At 41.2% G+C, this 20,743-nt stretch overlaps 1 protein-coding gene across 1 annotated transcript in view; it reads right to left on the bottom strand.

The window, feature by feature from the left end:
• Positions 1-20,240, bottom strand: part of smo (smoothened, frizzled class receptor) — a 28,248-nt gene extending 8,008 nt beyond the window's left edge. The window contains exons 1-9 of the mRNA XM_080207609.1: positions 19,587-20,240; positions 17,074-17,279; positions 16,349-16,558; positions 13,666-13,838; positions 9,191-9,410; positions 8,620-8,743; positions 6,711-6,803; positions 4,528-4,636; positions 2,320-2,505 (exon numbers count right to left, since the gene is read on the bottom strand). Of these exons, the coding sequence (XP_080063735.1) occupies positions 2,320-2,505; positions 4,528-4,636; positions 6,711-6,803; positions 8,620-8,743; positions 9,191-9,410; positions 13,666-13,838; positions 16,349-16,558; positions 17,074-17,279; positions 19,587-19,836 (1,571 nt within the window). The 5' untranslated portion in view covers positions 19,837-20,240. The remainder of the gene's footprint in view (positions 1-2,319; positions 2,506-4,527; positions 4,637-6,710; positions 6,804-8,619; positions 8,744-9,190; positions 9,411-13,665; positions 13,839-16,348; positions 16,559-17,073; positions 17,280-19,586) is intronic.
• Positions 20,241-20,743: the final 503 nt, after the last annotated feature.

Below are 20,743 nucleotides of genomic sequence, written 5' to 3'. Positions count from 1 at the left end.
AGCATGGCCAATCCACCTAACCTACACATCTTTGGACTATGGGAAGAAACTGGAGGAACTCAAACAACGGGAGAACATGCAAACTCCATATAGTCGCCCAAGGCTGGAACTGAACCCAGGTCCCTGGCACTGAGAGGCAACAATGCTAACCACTGTGTCACCATGCTGCCGTAGGCTCATAATTTATTAGATTTGTTGATCGAACCCATGATTCTACATAATAGCCTTGATTTTAATCTTCTTGCTGAACAGGTTAGATTCAAATCAGGGCTCAGTGTCTCTCCACATGTACCTTACTGATTCACTGGAGCCTCTCTCCTCCAATATATTTGTCATTAGGAACAAATTAACCTCACGTTTCTCCCCGTTCTTCATTGATTCATAGGTGGAGACCTTTCTCATTGTCTTTAAATTTCATCTGATTAATTCTTTGACCAAATCTAGTCATGATAACACAAGCATGGTTTCATCAACCCTATACATTGCTGTAATAGGTGTAACTTCCGCGGATCTACTCTAATAACTTGTATGCTGAGGCAATTAGTCATGTTCCGTGATGGCTTTAGTGTTTTATGAACAGGCACCCTCTAATTCCTCATCATATTTAATTCCACATTCCTCACTGTGATCACATTTATTATTTTTTGCACTGACCTAGCTTTCCCATTAACTGGCAGTTGCCATTCATCTAAATCTGTAAACGCTAGATCACTGTTATATGGATTGCTTACCTCCTTAAGTGTTCCCAATCTCAGACTACCCAAAGAACCTTTCAAATGGAAGCCCCACATCACTCAATAATTATTTTAATTTACTTAGTCCATCCCCTTTAAACCTTAATGACATGATGCATTATGGTTTTGACTTTTTTTTCACAGGGTTTCCCAAAAATATTTTAAAAATCTACATGCGCCATCAATCTCTGACTGGGAGTAAATAGAGATTATCTGGTCGTTATTCCATTGCTGTTTCTGGGAGTTTGCTGTTCAAAAATTGATGCAGTATTTCCCACATTACAACAGTGATTACAGTTCAGAAAGTAAAGCACTTTGAAATGTCTGGAGGTGGAGAAATCTGCGAAAAGGGTCAAAACCATTGTGCATCATGTCATGAAGGCTGAAAGGAGATGGACTAGATAAGTTAAAACTTGTCTAACTTAGACAAAGGGGTTGAATGACCCAGTCCTGTCGCTTTACTCATCAAAAGAAGACTGGCATTTACAGAGCACTCTTCATGACTTCCAGACGTTTCAAAGTGCTTTACAGCCAACTGTGGTCACTGTTATAATGTCGGAAATGCAGCGGTCAATTTCTGCATAGCAAACTCCCAGAAACAGCAATGGGATGACAACCAGATAATCTGTTTTTGTGATGTTTATTGAGGGTTAAATTTTAGCCAGGACGTTGGGGAATAACTCCTTTGCTCTTCTTCAAAAAAGTGCCATGGAATCTAATGCATCCATCCATGCAGGTGGATGGGGTCTCAGTTTAACATCTCATTTAAAATATGGCACTTTTTAAATAGTGCTGCAGTTCAAGAATTTAGTGTTCAAAATCAGTCTTGATTTTGTGCTTAAGTCCTGGAGTGGGACCTAAATCTGACACCTTGTGATTCAGAAGCAAGAATGCTACTAACTGAGCCATAGTTGACGTACAGGCTTGCATAGGTTTGGCCTACCTACTATTAAAGGCTTCTTAGTGACATCTGGAAAGCTGGCAGCATTCTCATTCACTTATTGGAGGAGTAAGTCATTCAGCCCATTGTACCTATGTAAGCATTGTTAAAGAGCTGTCCAATTCACTCCACTCTCCTAATTTCCTCTCAGCCCTACATATAATTCATCTTCAAGTATAAACGCAATTCCCTTTTGAAAGCCTTTAATCAAATGTTTCCACCATCCTTTAGAATAGTGAATTTCAGATTATAATAACTCACTGTGCTAAATCTCAGTTCAGCTGTGAAATCTGTACTCTGATTATTATTCCTCCTGCTCCAGAATACAGCTTAGCTGCTTATTAAGCCAGCGGGGCTAGAGCTCAGTGATATTACTGAAATGAAAAGCAATATTCCATGTGAGGGATGAAATTACTTCTGTTCTCAGGTATTTAGACACCAAGGATGACAGAAGTCACATGACTATGACAAGCCTATGCATCAGAGATGGTTTGTGATCTTGAAAACAGGATTGGTGAGAGCTTGTGCAGTGCGCGGTCATGAAGTACCAAAGACATCACAGACAAAAATTACAAGAAAGTACATTTTGGTCATGACAATTCTAACTTTTCCATTATCTCCTGATCCCAGAGAGACTTTTGATACCTAAACCATGTCCTTTTCCAGATCAAGATTGTAGCTTTGGTCCAGACCCAAGTACTCATTGCAATGCCAGTCCCAAACATGGCAAATATGTTTATCTTTTCCACCAGTAGACTGGGGCGATTCTTAATGCTGCATTCAGGGATAGGAGTGTTGGTTTGTTCAGCAATAGAGACATTGGCCTCACACCTGAGGGATGAAATGTAAAGAATTTGTTTAAACATTCATACAAATGTACATGTGCAAGTTAGGTCAAGAAATGCAAACAAATACAGACATTCACAACACAATCAAATATACACAAATAATTTAAATAATCAAATATATATACTAACTAACTACTGAGATACCAATCGGTTTCATTGCATCCATGCCTGGCAAAAAACCAAACTGTAACTTATTCTTGACTCATGTCACATACTATCCTATTCTTCATGGTGACTTCCTTATGTGAGGCTGACAATTAATGTTGAATATAAAAAATAAAAGAGTTTGCATTTATTGAGCTCTTTTGATGACCTCAGAACATCCCAAAGTGCTTTCCAGTCAATGTGATACTATTGCAATAGAGTGAAGGACAGCTGTGAGGTCTCATAAATAGTTATGGGATAAATAACCAGATAATCTGTTTCTTACTGACGCTGGTTGAGATATAAATGTTGGCTGGGGTACAGGAGACAAAGCACCTCCTCTCCATTGATTAGTACTGTGACATTTTTTCATCTGCGTGTGAAGATAGACTAGATCTCAATTTAACAACTCATTCAAAAGATGGCACCTCCAACAGTGCAGAATTCCCTCAGTACTGGACTGGAGTGTAGCCTAAATTATGTGCTCAAGACTCAGGAATGAACTTCAACTCACAAACCTCAGTGGCAAGAATGCTATCACTAAGCCAAGGCTAACTCCTGATGCATAAATGATATATAAATTCCAAATAGAAGGAGGTCCAGTGTGGTGATTGCATCATTGTCCCTCTAAGGGCAACACAAGAAGAGGGTCACCTGGTTTGAAGGACCACTGGGGCAGCGAATGGGTAACCACCCCAAGAGTGGAGTCTCTTTAAGAAGACAGTATGAAGAAATGTAGAAGACATGTAGAGACTGGGGCAGCCAGGGGACTGCTGGTCTATGTACAGTTTTTCATATTAATAAATACCCTTTGATTTTCTGACAAAGTCTGTAGTGTGCATCATTACCATTGACAATAAGGATAAAATGGATTATGACGACACTGCCTGTGGCTTAAGATTTATGAGTAGTGTGATGTTGAGACGCAAACGCAAATTGGCTCAGAAGTTTGGAAATAACATAGAAAAAAAATGAAGAGAAAATAACCCTCAGAAGAAAGAGCTGCGATTTTGTGTTTAAAGAAAAGTGGAACTTAAGTTTGAAAAAAGGACAGAAAGTGAAGAGGCTGAGATTGCCAGCTTCCGATCCAAGCTGAGCTGACAAGGGGTCTGGGTAGCAGTCACTACACTTGCACACTTGCAGGTAGCAAGTTCCAATATTTTAGACAGAAGTTTTCAACCTGTTTAGAAGATGAGTTGAAAAGTTATGAAAGCAGCCCCTTGTATCTTAAGAGTGCTGGATCTTGCAGTGAAATTAACAAGAAAAAACGAGCACATCAAACAAGAGAAGAACAGATTCTCCAAATGGTCAATGAAAAACAAAGCTGCAGAGATCGCTGAGAAAGTTTTCTGCTAGTAAAAAGAAGTTTTGTCAAAGCTTTGACAAAAGGTCTTCTGGACTCGAAACGTTAGCTCTTTTCTCTCCTTACGGATGCTGACAGATTTGCTGAGATTTTCCAGCATTTTCTCTTTTGGTTTCAGATTCCAGCATCCGCAATAATTTGCTTTTTATCATTTCCTCGGTCATTCTGTTCTTTCCTTTGCCAGTCTAATATCACTCTCCAAAAAGCACAGTACTGACTCCATGACACTATTTCAAATAAGTTGTTCCTGGTTTCCTGGCCAATATTTATTCCTCAATCAACATCACAGTAGAAAACAGGTTATCCAGTTATTATCACACTGCTGTTTTTGCAAGGAATGTTGGAAGTATGTCCCATATGGTGACCTAAAGATAATCTCAGGGTCTTGGTTAAACTGAAAATTAGGAATTTGCAGACTTCTAAAATTTTACTTAACCCAAAATTTAACAATTTCTACTTCAGAGCCTGGGACAAACTGAAGAAGGCAATGTCACTTACAGAACATAATCCCGGAAACTCCTCTCCCAGTCAGCCTGGTTAAAGAAGTCATAAAAATGACAGCCAAACGTAATGAAGACAAATCCAAATGCCAGGAATCCGAAAATGCCTGAAAAATAAAACTCAAGCCATTAGAAGGTCACACATGCAGATACACACACACACAAGGGTGCACAGACGCATGTGCAGTTGATCCTAATTCCATGGCAATGAAGCATGGTTTCTTCCATCCAGAGTTATAGCCACTCCAAACTGCTATCCTATACCTGCAATTGTGCAGTTTGAGAAACAAAAGATGAAGAAGAGGTTTGACGCTGTTTTCTTTAATCTTAGAATGGGGATTGACCTCAAGTTATCTCTGTAAAATTCCAAAACAAAACTGATTCAGGAGATCAGGCATGTTCTCCTTAGCAAATTATAATTCCCATGTGGAATACATTGATAGTGTGGATGATTATAGTGTAGATGATTACACAGGAATGTGTTTCAAAAAGTTCATAACTAATAAAGTGTTCAAGGATTTTTTTTAAACATAGGTTCTTTTTGTGACCTTATATCTTTTTTCTCTAGGATTGCTGGGAGCAGTGTTTGGGGGATCAATCTTTAAGTCCTGGAAGATTAGCAAGTCTGCTCTGATCCAAATAGGGCAAACAAAAAGGTAGGAAAATTATGCCAAAAATACACTCCTAATCTTGGCTCCTTACCCAAGTTCTGTGGAAAAATTCAACAAATATACAAATATACATTCATGCCACTCCAAATAAAATGGCAACCAAATAGTTGTAAAGCAACATCCCGAACCTGTTGCCTCCTGTATTCACACATGCTTCCCACTCTGGCCACATTCCCAGTTTCATCACTTGATCTCTCTCCCCCACAAGCCTGTCATTGATCCACCATCTTCCATTACCTTTCCACGAAGGACTGAAAAGCAAATAAACTCTCCATGAACTAATTTGATCAATCAGTCATTGATATGACACGAAGATGAGTGGAAAAGCGAATATGACACAAAGATCAGTGGAAAAGCGAATTGCATGGAGGGTGCGGAAAGTCTGCAGAGAGATCTGGATAGGCTGAGTGAGTGGGCGAGGACCTGGCAGATGGAGTGTAATGTTAGCAAATGTGAGGTTATCCACGTTGGTAGAAATAATAGTAGGAGGGATTATTATTTAAAGGGTGAAAAGCTGCAGCATGCTACAGTGCAGAGGGACCTGGGGGTCCTTGTGCACGAATCGCAAAAACTCAGTCTGCAGGTGCAGCAGGTGATCAAGAAGGCGAATGGAATGTTGGCCTTTATATCGAGGGGGATAGAATATAAAAGCAGGGAGGTCTTGCTGCAACTGTACAAGGCACAGGTGAGGCCGCAACTGGAGTACTGTGTGCAGTTTTGGTCCCCTTATTTGCGAAAGGGTATATTGGTCTTGGAGGGAGTACAGAGAAGGTTCACCAGGCTGATACCGGAGATGAGGGGGTTGGCTTATGAGGAGAGATTGAACAGACTGGGCCTGTACTCGTTAAGAGTTTAGAAGGCTGAGGGGGGTTCTTATAGAGACTTACAAGATAATGAAGGGGCTAGATAGGGTAGAGGTAGAGAGATTCTTTCCACTTAGAAAGGAAATCAGAACTAGAGGGCACAGCCTCAAAGGGGGGAACAGTTTAGAACGCAGTTGAGGAGGAACTTCTTCACTCAAAAGGGTGGTGAATCTCTGGAATTCTCTGCCCATTGAAGTGGTGGAGGCTACCTCGTTGAATATATTTAAGTCACGGGTAGATAGATTTCTGATAGACACAAGGGAATTAAGGGTTATGGGGAGAAAGCGGGAAAGTGGAACTGATCCACTTCAGATCAGCCATGATCTTATTGAATGGCAGGGCAGGCTCAAGGGGCTAGATGGCCTACTCCTGCTCCTATTTCTTATGTTCCTATTACCTTACGATTTATCAGTCATGCAGTCTTTTCTCTCCATTTCCCATATTTTCACAATTAATAAATAAAAATATTCAAAAAGGACAATTTTTAAAAACGCTCTTATGTTACCTCTATCCCGATCTCATTTCCAGCACTGTGCTGGAGATTAATCTTCAGTTCCTGCAGAGCTGACAAACATTTCATCACATCCTGAACAACCAACTACAAGTTATACAGCAGAGAACTGAAGTTGTTTTTGCCAGGTCCTTACCCAGACGAAGCATTGTTTCATTAATTTTACTGGCTGCTTTCTCACTCAGGAGCCCAGGGTGGTTACTTTTAATTGAAAATAGGGTCATGACACCTGTAAGAGAAACAACAAGCAATGAAATGAGCCTGCAATGTTCAATTTAAAATAAGCTACATTAGTAGAAACTGGAAATCAAAACAGAAAAATTCAAACATCATGTTCAAAGAATAGTGAACACCTGGAACTTATTTCCCCCACAATGGCTGTTGAGCCTGTGTGTTGAATTGAAAATTTCAAAACTGAGATTCATAGATTTTTGTGGAGAAAGAATATTATGGAACCAGGATAGGTAGATGAAGTTAAGATATAAATTGGCCACAATCTCACTGGATAACAGCAGTCTCAAGGGCCTGAATAGCCTCTTCCTGCTCTTATATGAAAGGAGAAAAGGCAGATTAATGAAAGAATTTAAATACTTTGCCAGATTTGGAAACTGACAGGGAAGAACTCCATTATAGGACAGATCAACATGACAAGGGAAGGGAACAACAGGTTAAAGTGAAGGGTCAGTTATTTTTATTCTTTTACATACAATGTAATAGAGCAGGAGGTGGCCATTCGGCCCTTTGAGCTTGCTCCGCCATTCATCACAATCATGGATGATCTTCCAACTCAATAGCCTAACTCTGCTTTCTCCCCATAACCTTTGAGCCCAATTGCTCCAAGTGCCTCTTGGATACATTCAAACGTTTAGGCAGCAACTACTTCCGGTGGTAATGAATTCCATTCTTTTGCTGCGGAATGGAACTTCTCCCATTTCAGAAACCCCATAGCAATATCAGGGGCAAATTAGCAGAAATCTCCCTCCAACTGACTGCAGACACTGTGAGCTCAATTGAAGTTTTCAGACTGAGATTGGTAAATTTTTGATCGGTAAGGGTTCTGCAGTCAAGACGGGTGAATCAAGATACAGATCAGTCATGATCTAATCAACTGGAGGAACAAGTTCAAAAAATTTAAGTGACCTGTTCTGTTCCTAGGTCAGGTATAACAGAGCCGGATGAAGTGTTGTTGCAATGCCCCCATCAGACTTATTCAGATTTAAGTTCAGAAAGGTGGCCCCCTCTCATCACCAGTACATGAGAAAGTTTTTTTTCTTAGTTCCTATCCAAGATCCTGTTGTATCTCTGACAATGATTTCCAAATGAAGTTTTAGAAGACAATCACAGAAACAGATTATCAGGTTATTATCTTCTCCCTGCTTGTGGAATGTGTGTGGACTAGGTGCAACTTCTCACTCGATTGCAACAGTAACTTTATTGCTCAAATGTATTTCTTTGATGTAAAGCACAATGGGACATCCAGAAGTTGCAAAAGGCACATTATAAAATGAAAGCACTTCTTTCTTACATCAATCCATAAGGAAGATATGCTTGGGTCATAGAACAAAGGCTTTGGTTGAGTCAGATGGACAGATGAATCTGCTGTAGTTCTGTTACAATATTTGAGGGGCAAGAGCAGCCAGAAGAGGTAGTGCTGAGGGAAGAGGCTTGGACTATACCATGTGGAAAGTTGCCCAATGTGAACTCTTGTCCTGATCCTCAGTGCACTGATGTTCCAAATTGCCGTGAGGAACTGTATACCTGGTGCTAATTAAGACGACTGCACATATAGTCACGGCTAATTCTAATCATGCCATTGTTGGACCCTCCCTGTTAATAGAGTTGATTGATAATCAGAGGGTCAGTCAGCATAAACCAACATTGGAAACTGATTTGAGGGGGTGAGATCTGGTTGTGAACTGACTGCATCGATTCCTGCTGTACTGTATCTGCCCAAACTGCATTGATTAAACACACAGAAGTATCACAGACTGCTACTGCAAAGTCAGGCACTATTCTTCATACAATAAGAAGTCAATGCTACGTACCTCTTATAAGGAAATAGCCACCAACCAGCAGAACCAGTCCAATTGGAGCCAGGACGAATCCTGCCCGAAAGTGATAATTCTTATATCCAACGAAGCAAATCCCACTCACGGAATCTCCATCCACCTACAGAATAAAGCAATCATAGTGCATGATCATCCCAACGGGAACATTTCACCAGAAGATGTGGATCATGTACATGTTAAGGATCAGAGTAACTGATTCTTGTTAAACAAGAGCAAATTAATAAGCTTGAGGGAGCTTTTTATATTCCATGTACTGGGAATAGATCCTCATTTGTAATTTTAATCAATAACTCTACAGCACTACAGCTCTACAACTTTAAACATACCATCTACTGACCCCAGTCATGAACTTGAAACAATTCTCCCCTCAGCCACCATTCTAAATCTGACGCATCTTCCTAACCCTATTTCAGCCCCATCACTTCCCTAAACAAAAAAATGGGCTCATTCACATTTTCTTTCCCAGATCCCAGTAACCATTGTCCTCCTGCCCATCCCATAGAAAACCTCCCAATTTCTGAACAGCACAATAGGATGTATGGATTACCTGAGCCAAAGCCAATATGGCAACTGTCAGTATAAATGGGATCGACCAGGTGACAAGATGGAAGTAGGATGTTTTGCCAGAGAGAGGCTGATAGGTGGTGCCCAGAGCCTTGAATGACATATGCCAGGCGTAGGTCAGCATTACAAACCAGATCACACCAGACATGAGAGAGTAGTAGACGATAACGAATATTATAACACAGGAGAGCGTTTCATTGGACCTAAGAGAGAAATAGCAGTTTTCAGTAAGATCTTTCTATCTGTACACTGCCATTATCTGGAACAGTGGATCTGGGAACCTGTGACATACTTAAATTAAATCACTTCAAAACACAGTGTATGTCTTAAGAATTATAAAGAGAAATTACATTTATATAGCTCTCTTCAAGATCTCAGGGCACCCCAAAACACTTAACAGCCAATTAAATATATTTGAAGTGTAGTTACTGTTGAGGTAGGAAATGCAATAGCCAATTTTACAAATAGCCAGCTACCACAAATAGCAATATGATCATCTATTTTGTTTACAAAGATGTTGGTTGAAGAATAAGGCTACAGCGTAAGGTAGACTACGACATCTGAGAGACTGACTGCTCCTCTTCAAGACTGTCCTATGGGATCTTTTAATTCACCCAAGAGAATAGATGGGGTGTCATCCAAACTTTTCTACAAAAAGATGGCATTTTCAACAGTGCAGCACTCCCTCCGTACTGCACTGGGTGTGTCAGCCTAAATTTTGTTCTCAAGCCTCTGAAATGGGACTTGAATCAACGGCCATCTGGCTCAGAGGCAGCATTGTTTCCCAAACCTATGGTGGGGGACATTCTCCTGATGCCTGAGTCTTACTAACTCCTGGACAGACCAGAATGGTTCAGGTTTTGATTCCCAGAGTGTGCTGGACGATCCCAATCTCAACCAGCAGAAGGGACAACGGCTGGAGAATTTGTCCAAGTTTTTAAAATTCTTTTCACGGAATGTGCTCTCTAGGCCAGCATTAATATTGCCTGCCACCACCATTTTGAACCACTACAGTCCATGTTGTATAGGTAAACCGACAGTGCTGTTAGAGATGGAGTTCCAGGATTTTGACCCAGCAACAATAAAGGAATGGTGACATAGTTCCAAGTTAGGATGGTGTGTGACTTGGAGGGGAATTTGCTGATTATGACCCCTTGTGCTTAAATTCTTATCTTTGTAACAGTTGTTATTTTCTTAAATTCATAACAGTTGCAGAATTGCCTAGCCTGACCAGTTTCCTATCAAATCTTTCTCCCTCCCAAATGAAACAATCCACCACATAAATATTATGAAAAAGTAACAATGACCAAGACCTTCCAGTCTCTGGGTTGTCAGTGACCAGACTTATGACCCAAGAATGCATGCCAGGGCTCTGTAAAAGTCCTGAGCTACTGATCCCTAGGGAATTGCCCAGGGAATTTGAGCTTCTGGTGGGCAATTCCTTTGCAAAGTTGGAGACTTCACACAGTTCGGCAGTACTTACCTCAATAGTTACTCAGGAAATAATAGATTAAAACTTAATCTATCCCCTGAGTCACTATGGAATCACTCTCTAAGAGACACTGCTCTCCACATTCCTGGAGGAGCAGGGTTTGGAAGATCTGGCAAAAAATGTGTAACAGCATCAAGGTGTGGAAAAGTTGGTGGCAATCCGATGTGACTGCCGCTTTTTGGAAGATCTGGGCCATTAACTTTGTGTATTTGAATAACTTTGGCTTAATTGAAAAGTAGCTGCTAATTGTGCATGCAACTGAACAAATAGCTTAGCTTGGCTTGGGTTTCCAATCAAACAAAGTTACTTCAGACGTTTGGGCCAGACATTGGTTCTGAATGCAACTAGGTGCCAAGGCAGGCAGTCATCCTCCCGACTCTTCTATGTGGTTCAGAAACCATACCAACGCTATCAAGGCCGGGGAGGACCACCAGTGCAGTTTGAGACAGATTCTCCTATCAGCTGGGAGGACAGACGTACTAACATCAGCATCTGTGAAGGAGCCAAGAGCACCAGCACTGAGGCCATGATCATCGAAGTCAATTCCTTTGGGCCGGTCACATAGGAAAAGGGACCAAGTAGATGTAATATACTTGGATTTCCAAAAAATATTTGATAAGGTACTGCACAAAAGGCTACTTAATAAGATAAGAGCACATGGTGCTAGGATGGTAATATTAGCGTGGACAGACAAATGGAAGATACAAAGTTGGGATAAGGGGCATTTTCAGGATGATAACCTGTAACTTATGGAGTGTCACAGGGATCAGTGTGCTGGGGCTACAATTATTTACAATACCTACATTAATGACTTGGATGAGGGAAGTGGATGTACTATTGCTAAGTTTGTGGATGACACAAAATAGATGGGAAGGGAAGTGGTAAGGATGAGACAAAGAGTCTACAGAGGGATATAAGAAGGTTAGAGGGATGTGGACAGGTTAAGCAAGTGGGCAAAGACCTGGTAGATGGAATATAATGTAGGAAAATGTGAAGTTATGCACTTTGGTAAAAAGAATAAAGGAGATGAATATTGTTTAAATGGCAAAAGACTGCAGAAAGCTGCAGCACAAAGAGATTTGGAGGTCCTTGTCCATAAATCACAAAAAACTAGATACAAGTTCAACAGATAATTGAGAAGAAAATGGAAGGTTGGCTTTCTATTTCAAATGGAATGAAGTATAAAAATAATGAAGTCTTGCTAAAATTATACAAGGCACTATTTAGATCAGCCCTGGAATTCTGTGACAATTTTGGTCCTCTTATTCAATAAAAGATATACTGACATTGGAGGGAATGTTAACTAGATTGATCCTGGGTAGAGAAGGATTTTCTTAAGCAGAGAGGACCAATTCCATCTCCCAGAAACATCTGCCAAGTGTGTGGTTGAAGCTACCACTCTAGGATTGGGTTCCTCAGCCATGAAAGGACTCACAGAATCCATGATCAGTGACACAGAGTTTCTTAGGTGGACAATCATACTTGTTAGCGAGTGATCGTCAAAGAAGAAGTTACCAATGCAATATCCCTTGCAAATTGTAAGTGAATTACAGGAATAAAGACTTGCATTTATCTTCTAGAGTCTTTCACAACATCAGAATGTACCAGAACACCAATGAAGTACTTTTGGAGAATGATCACTGCTGTAATGTTGGAAATAAGGCACTCAATGTGATAATAAAAAGATAACCCTTTTTTCCTGCTTTAATTGAAGGATAACTATTGGCCAGAACATCATGAATCATTAGCAAATTAAAGTTAATATAAAAGCTTCATTTTTGTTACAATAAGGGGTTGTGAACCCTCCAGGATTTCTCAATGTTAGTTATGAGGAATATAGGAAGCAAATCATGGCAACAATAAAAGGAAAATATTGCTTAAACTATACAAGACACTATTTAGATCATAGGAATATTGGAAAGAAGCTAACTATACAGGACTTTTGTACATTGGAGATCATGTGCTGAAATCTCCAGGAATACATAACCAGAATTAACAATCCTATATACAAACCTTTTTATGAGTTTGGAACACTCATTGTGTATCAGGTCTGCTGAGATATTTATCACTCCCACTGTGACTGTGTCTCTACCCAATGAGAACTAAAGGTCACAAACAATGGGACTGCTTCAGTCCTGGCATCTGAAAGTCTCCTTTCATACAGAATGAATAGCGGGAGCCATCTGTTAATGGATTTTGTGTTTGTCTGCATCCATCAATTGCTATAACACTTACGTTCAACAGTGAATATCTCTTCCAGGGGTCCTAAGTAATGTCATAGATCCCGAACAGCAACCTTTCTCTTCTCATACTCACCTGCAACCTTTATGGAGCAGCCATCTCTTTTAGACTATAATCCTTTAGATACTAACCCTGCAACTAACTGCATGGTCAACCACTTATTGTACTGCAGTAGAATCACATTGTATTATCAGCATAGAGACTGGCCATTCAGCCCAACTACTCTATACCAGTATATATATGTTCCACATGAACCTCTTCCCACCCAACTTCATCTAATCTGATCAGCATAACCTTCCATTCCTTTCTCTCGCATGTTTATCAAGTTTTCATTTAAATGCTATTCACTTCAACTAATCCTTGTGGTAGTGAGTTCTGTGGAATGACATTTCTCTTGCATTCCTGTTGGATTTATTAGTGATTATCTTCTATACGTGGCCCCTAGTTTTAGACTCTCTGATGTGTGGAACTATGTGTTTTTATGTCTATCTTATCAAACCATTTCATAATCCTAAAAACCTCTAAAGGTTCTCCTCAGCTCCATTTTTTTTTAGAGAATAGAACCCTATTCTTTGACACTTACAATCATTCAGTTCTAATATAGATTTCATCCTTTACAATGGGAACATGGAAGCAAGATGCTAATGATGAAACCATGGAAAGATTAAAATCACTTTCAGTAGAATACAACACAGAAGAAAAATACCAATGTAAGATGAACGTACGTTGGCTCTCCAAGTCGCATGGTTCCGTCAGCCTTGCACACAATCTCCTTCCGTGCTCCATCCATAAACTGCGCGAGCCAGCCAATACTTCCAATAAAGAAACAGGCATTTACATAAAACAAGATGACAGCGGGGTAGCGATTAGAGTTCTTCCAGTCAGCAACAAACGTGGCCTAAAAACAAAAAGGCAAACAAACAAGGGTTTAAATTTAAAGTACCAGAAGCTAGGATCAGAACAAAGCCTCAAACAACATAAGGCCCTTCAACAATCACTACAGACTTTGCAAATAAATAACCAGCTTTGTCAAATAGAAAAACAATAGTTTTATTTCACTGACTTCAAAGTGAGGGAATGCTGGTGCTGGAAACTGAATGTCCACGGTGGACCATTCATTTTAGATATAACACTAGTTACATAGTGCAACTCTTTCTATTCTACCTTAATAATGACCGTAGCTTCTAATCCCAACAATACATTCTCATAGTCTAATAAGGATGGCAGGGGTAAGAAATGGAACTATCAACGTCATTCCAATTTGTGCCAAGGAATGAGTAATTGTGCACTATGGGCACCTTCCCAATTGGAACTGAGTCAAGATTCTCCAATATTTTGGACTCTTACAGCCAATATACCATGTGCTCAAAGGCCAAACATGTCATTCTGCCCTGTTCCAATACCAATATGCACAGTGATGTACAGACTGGAGTGAGTTCAAGTGGGGCACAAACCCTAACCAGAACCAAGCTCTTATAGTTCAGGCTTACTTGATGAAACTTCAGTGCAGCCTTGCTGTAAATGAGCATAGATTCATAGAGCACAAAAAGAGTTCCTTCAGCCCCATTTGTCTGCACAGGCCATCAAGCATCTATTTAAATCCCATTTTCCAGCACTTGGTTGGCAGCCTTGTATGCTATGTGTTTCAAGTGTTCATCTAAATGCTTCTTAAATATTATGAGGGTTCCTACCTCTACCACCCTTTCAGACACTGAGTTCCAGAATCCCACCATCCTCTTGGTGAAAAAGCTTTTCCTCAAATTCCCTTTAAATCTCCTGCCCCTTACTTTGAATCTATGCCCTCTGGATATTGACTTCCCTACTAAGGAGAAAAGTTTCTTCCTATCTCCTACATAATTTTGTACACCTCACTCAGGTTCCCACTCAGCTTTCTCTGCTCTAAGAACAACCCCAGCCTAAACAGCTTCTCTTAATAGCTGAAATGCTCCGACCCAGGCAACATCCTAGTGAATCTCCTCTGCACTCTTTCTAGTGCAAACACATCCTGTGGTGTGGCAACCAGAACTGCACACAGTACTCCAGCTGTGATCTAGGAGCATTTTATACAGTTCTACCATAACCTCCTGCTTTAAATTCTATGCCTCGGCTAATAAAGGCAACGATCCTATTTGCCTTTTTAACTACCTTATCTATCTGTCCTGCAGCTTTCAGGGACCTATGGACATGCACCCCAAGTTTCCTCTGGTTCTTTACTTCCTAGTGTCCCACAGTTCATTGTGTATTCCCTTGCCTTGTTAGTCCTCCAAAGCACAACACTTCACATCCCTTTTCAGGGTCAATGTAGGGTCTCAACCACCACTTTACAGGACCTTGGACTGAACATGTGCCATGTAGACTCTGTCCAGGGACGAAGTAGAAAGGATCAGGAGCTTCAAGTTTTTCACTGTTCAGATCACCAACAAGCTGTCCTGGTCCCCCCATGCTGACACTATAGTTAAGAAAGCCCATCAACACCTATACTTTCTCAGAAGACTAAGGAAATTTGGCATGTCAAGTACGACTCTCACCAACTTTTACTGATGCACCACAGAAAGCACTCTTTCTGATTGTAACATAGCTTGCTATGGCTCCTGCTCTGCCCAAGACTGCAAGGAACTACAAAAGGTCGTGAATGTAGCCCAATCCATCATGCAAACCAGCCTCCCATCCACTGACTCTGTCTACACTTTCCGCTGCCTCTGCAAAGCAACCAGCATAATTAAGGACCCCGTGCACCCCAGACATTCTCTCTTCCACCTTCTTCCTTCAGGACAAAGATACAAAAGTCTGAAGTCACATATCAACCAATCCAAAAACAGCTTCTTTCCTGCTGCCAGACTTTTGAATGGACTTACCTTGCATTAAGTTGATTTTTCTCTAAACCTTAGCTATGACTACAACACTACATTCTTCACTCTCTTGTTTCCTTCTCTATGAATGGTATGCTTTGTCTCTATAGCGCACAAGAAACAATTCTTTTCTCTGTATGTTAATACATGTGACAATAATAAATCAAATCAAAAATCAACCAAGGACATCAAAAATGGCAATCTGTATTAACAGTTATTTGGCTGGGGCGAAGAGGCAACTCTTGAGCTCCCTGACAGGAATGTAGACATCTTCCTTATTGGACCCCTTCTCCACACCAGGATCTACTTTTCCACCAGTCAGGTCACTCTGAAAATGGAACATACTTGTTAACAGTGTTATTAGGCTCTATTGGACACAGCCCCATTTATCCTTATACGTTTGTGAAATTTAGTTTCACTGGATGAGGAGAAGAAAAATAAAACTACCAAAGCTTTTGTTTGCTTCAATGTAATTCTTCTACCTTTATGTAACAAGGTGTCAGTGACCTTATGCTGTTTTAGTCATTTCCAATTAAAGGTCAGCCAGGCCATTGCTTACCAATGTGAAGAACGTGCAGAGAATGGCAATGGAACCAAAGATAGCGATATAGACATGCATGGCATCATGCTCGCTGTCTGTGAAAAGTGGGTTCTGACACTGGATTCCACATCCCTCCACATCCTCATACCAGCTCTTAGGATTCTCTGTGCGCACCAGAGGGGACTCACAGCGTCCGGAGCTGTTAAACTTGATATTCTGAACTTCGTTCTGAAAGGAAAACAGAATTTAAAATAAAAACTTAATTTTATTTTCTTCCTTTGCAGACATTCTCCACCTCCCCCACCACCCCTGCTCTGTACTTCCAACCCTCTGTTGGCGTACCCATCAGTGTTTTCATACCAACTGTGGGCGTGATGGCAATTTGGCAACTTGTTATCAAGATCTGTCTCACCAACGCAACTCAAGTGTCAATCCAATCTCTAAAACTCCGATACTGTTTGTTTGACCTCCAATGATTGCCACTGGAGAAAGAGAGTGCACCTGCATGCAGATGGGGTCAAGCTCCAGTGTGATCATTGTTACCCCATCTGTCAATTTCCTGAGATGGGATAGTCTATTGACACTCACACAAGTCTTGTGGCTCACACATGAAGAGCAGGCACCTGGATGAGGTACTGCAGGGAGTAGGATATCAGAATGGATGTCAGTGTTTTCGAGGAGCTGGTTGAATGCAACCCATATATGGATTATTTTTTGCTTTGCTCAACATTCACCAAACTCACCAGACATCCTTCAGGAAAGCGGTTAATTGAACACTTCAGGAAGTCAGGCCAGCCTCTCTCTCGCTCTACAATCGCACAAGGGCTTCTAGTGATCTGACACATCAGCTGACCAGGCAGTTCCACTTTGCCATTTTCACATTTTGGCATGTAGACAGCACACAGAAGTTGCTGAATCACACTCCAACAGCCCGGAGCATTCCGCAATCCTGGAAAAGAAGACAAGAGGATAAAGGGAGGAGAATGAGACCCTCAATAAAAGTAATGGGAACAAATTGTATAACCGCCGCTGCAAGATCACAGAAACTGGAAGGTTTCCAGCTTCTCACATTATTTAAGGAATTTGGATAAGAGCTTTCCAGAGCAACCCCTTCTTTCCAGGCCTTGTGCAGTCACAAATTTGGCATGTCCATTATATTCCAAATAAAAAGAAATTATTGTTTTGCATCAGTTATTTCTAAAGATGATGTTAACATTATTCACCATCTTGAAAGTTCTGACCTGATCCATAAAGCGACCTATGGAGAAAATAATGGATCTTAAGATAAGACAAATCTTCAGATCCAGACAGTTTCCACCCTAGGCTATTAAAAGATGAATTAGTTGTCATTTTCCAAAGCTCTCTAATTGTGTGAATTATGCCTTTATACTGGAAAATTGCAAATGTCACTCCTTTAGTTTAGGAGAAGGGGAGGAAGAAACCAGGAAAATTACTTCAAAAGGAAACTAAGTGAGTACATGAGAGAAAAGGGAACACAAAGATATGCTGAAAGATTGACATGAGGTAGATGGAATGGGAAGAGATGCATGTGGAATATAAACAGCATCAGAGTAGTTTGACTTAAATAGCTCCTTTCTGTGCTGTATAGTCTATGTAATTTACTTTGGAATCTATTGTCAGGGACAGAGTGACTAAGCACTTGAACAATTATGAGATGATGAAAGTATGTTATCATGGATTTGTGAAGGGCAAATCATATCTGATTAATCTTGCTGAATTTTTTGAGGTCACTAAAGTGGTGAACAACAATTCTAGATGGGAATCACACATATAATAATGTAACAGATTGCTTTCTGATAAGAAGTTAACCTGAAGCTCTGACTATTGAGTGCAAAAACATCTCATGACACTATTTCCAAGAACAGCAAAGAAGTTCTCTCTGGTGTCCTGGCCAATATTTAGGCCTCAACAAGTATCAGTACAACAGATTATCAGGTTATCACATTGCACTTTGTGGGACCTTGCTATCCACAAATTGGCTGCCATGTTTACCACACTGAAACAGTGATTACATTTCAAAAATGATTTAATTGACTGTAAATGCGCTGGACATCTTGAGATGGTAAATGGCACAATACAATTGCAAGTCTTTCTCTCCTCAATCACTTTCCCTTCCTTATTTTACATATTACCCCTTAGTGACATCATCCAAAAACACAGCATCAAGATCCAGATGTATGCTAATTGCACCTAGCTCTGCTTCACCCCCAACTCTCTCCACTGCTTTTATGTTGCTAAGACTGATTCTCCGGCATTCAGTCCTGGACAAATTGCAATTTCATCCAGTTAAACATTGGGAAGTTCAAAATTATTGCTTTTGCCACCGCCCCCCCCCCCCCGCTCCATTTACCACACAGCCACACCACAAAGTTCCTGTCCTCATTACCCCTTCTCTGGCTATTGTTTCACGCTGAACCAAACTATTCAAAAGGATAAGAAAGTGTATTTCAGTTCTCATCTCGTCTTGGCAGTTTGTTGCCAAAGCCTCAGTGACAGCTCTGTCATCTCCAGACCCTATTCCAAAGTTCTCTTGCCTGGATTCCAACTTCTTAAGCTCATCCAAAACTTTGCAGGCCACATCCTAAGTCACACCATGTCCCATTCAGCCATCAGTCCTGTGTCTGCTGACGTACATTGACTCCAAGTTGCCCGATGTCTCTATTTTAGAATTTTCTTTCTCAAGTTCAAATCTCTCCATTGTCTCATCCTTTTTTCTTTGTCTAACCTCCTTCAGTGTTAACACCTTCTGAGACCTTTGCATTACTTCAACTGACGTTTTGGCGATGCCCCACTACTTTGTCATACCACTGGCAGCTAATCCTTCAATCAGCCAGGCCCTAAACTCTGGAATTCTCTCGCTAAACTTCTCTGCCCCTCTTTCCTCCTTTAAGTCCAAAACTTGAGCACCTGACGAAATATCACCTTTGTCGGCTCAGTATTTAGAATTGTTTCATGTGGCCGATAGTGTCTCCCGGCTTTAGTACCGATGCACAACCTAGGCCATGACTAAACGGTATAACTGCAATCCACCCTGCTCTCTCCCTCATGAAACCATCTTGCTGGAAGTGCATTCGGTTTTCCTGAAGTTTTGCATTCCACTAATATGATTATAATGAGGGAAGGAGGGGGAGGGGAAGCATTGCTAGGGCCGAAAAGATTTTCTAGTTTGAATTATGCTCGTATGAAGGTCCAAGAAAACACATTTCTTTTAATGCAACGGGTCTGAATGCAATACCTGACCACAGGACCAGATTGTTGTGAGCCTCCTCTTGCGTGCTGGAGTCTTCGGCCAGGGCGAGCGAGGTGTGGGTGTAAGGTAGAATCGAGCCCATGCATGTGTTGTACCTCAGGGGCTCGCAATCCGACACTTTCTTGCAGCGATCGTGGGGGAACGTGTGGTTGGTGCCGCTCTGCTCCAGGAAGGTCCACAATAAAAGCAAGGAGGCTGCTGCTGCTTTAACAAAGGACTGGCAGCCGGTAGACATCTTGGTTCCTCCAGACTTCCACTTAAAGTTGAAGAAATCCCCCTTCTTTCTTAACTGCTTATCTCTCTGAAATTAGGGGAATTATCCGTGCCCCCCTCCTCAACCCAATCAAAACTTCCCGAAACTTCATCCGATTGGCCACGGGCCGCTTTCTCTGCCTCTGCCCGCCCCACAAAATGTGTCAGTTTCCAAACTTGCAGCGAAATGCCATCGCGTCAGTTTCAACTCATTACAAACTCTGCTGACTGCAGACTGAGATCTGACCATTCCCCCATTCCCTCTCCAATCTCAGTGAAGTATTTCCCCTTAAGCACAAAGCCCACGGGGACAAATACAAACGAATTGATTTATACCAAGAACGAGCCTGACCTCAAAGAATGCCTCTCGACTCCCACTTTTACATGCAAGAGAAGTGACAGAGAGGAAAAAAGTATTGTAATTTGATACCCAGTCGAACTCTCCCGCCCCCCCCAACCCACCCCCACTCTCTTGCTTCGCTCCTTGCAACCCTTCCAATGCTCAGTTATGAGTTCTGAATCTCCAATTCACTAAAATCTACAGGTCCATTCAAATAAAAAAGAAGTTTTATTACACTCACTTTCTCTCTGTGCGTGAGATTCTAGTTCATCACCAGCTGTTTTTATTGACGCTGGGAGTGGGAGGCACATAGTAAGGTTAAGCCGATCCCATCCCCCCTCTCCCCCTTAGCCAATCACTGTCCGAAAGCACACTGGCAAAAGCTACATTCAGTGAGTGCCCCTTTTCTGGCCCCCGCCTGCCTTTTCATGCAATTGAAAAGATAACACCCCCCACCACCCACACACAGCAAACAAACCATTGAGTATAACAAACTTTGGAGCAGTTTCACTTCAGCCCCCTCAACTCACAAATATCCAACTCTACATCA

The sequence above is a fragment of the Carcharhinus amblyrhynchos genome, chromosome 19 (assembly GCF_965287045.1).
Source record: "Carcharhinus amblyrhynchos chromosome 19, sCarAmb.v2.hapA, whole genome shotgun sequence".
Lineage (NCBI taxonomy): Eukaryota > Metazoa > Chordata > Chondrichthyes > Carcharhiniformes > Carcharhinidae > Carcharhinus > Carcharhinus amblyrhynchos.
Note: the sequence above shows the minus strand (reverse complement) of the source record. Positions and strands in the feature narration are given on the sequence as shown.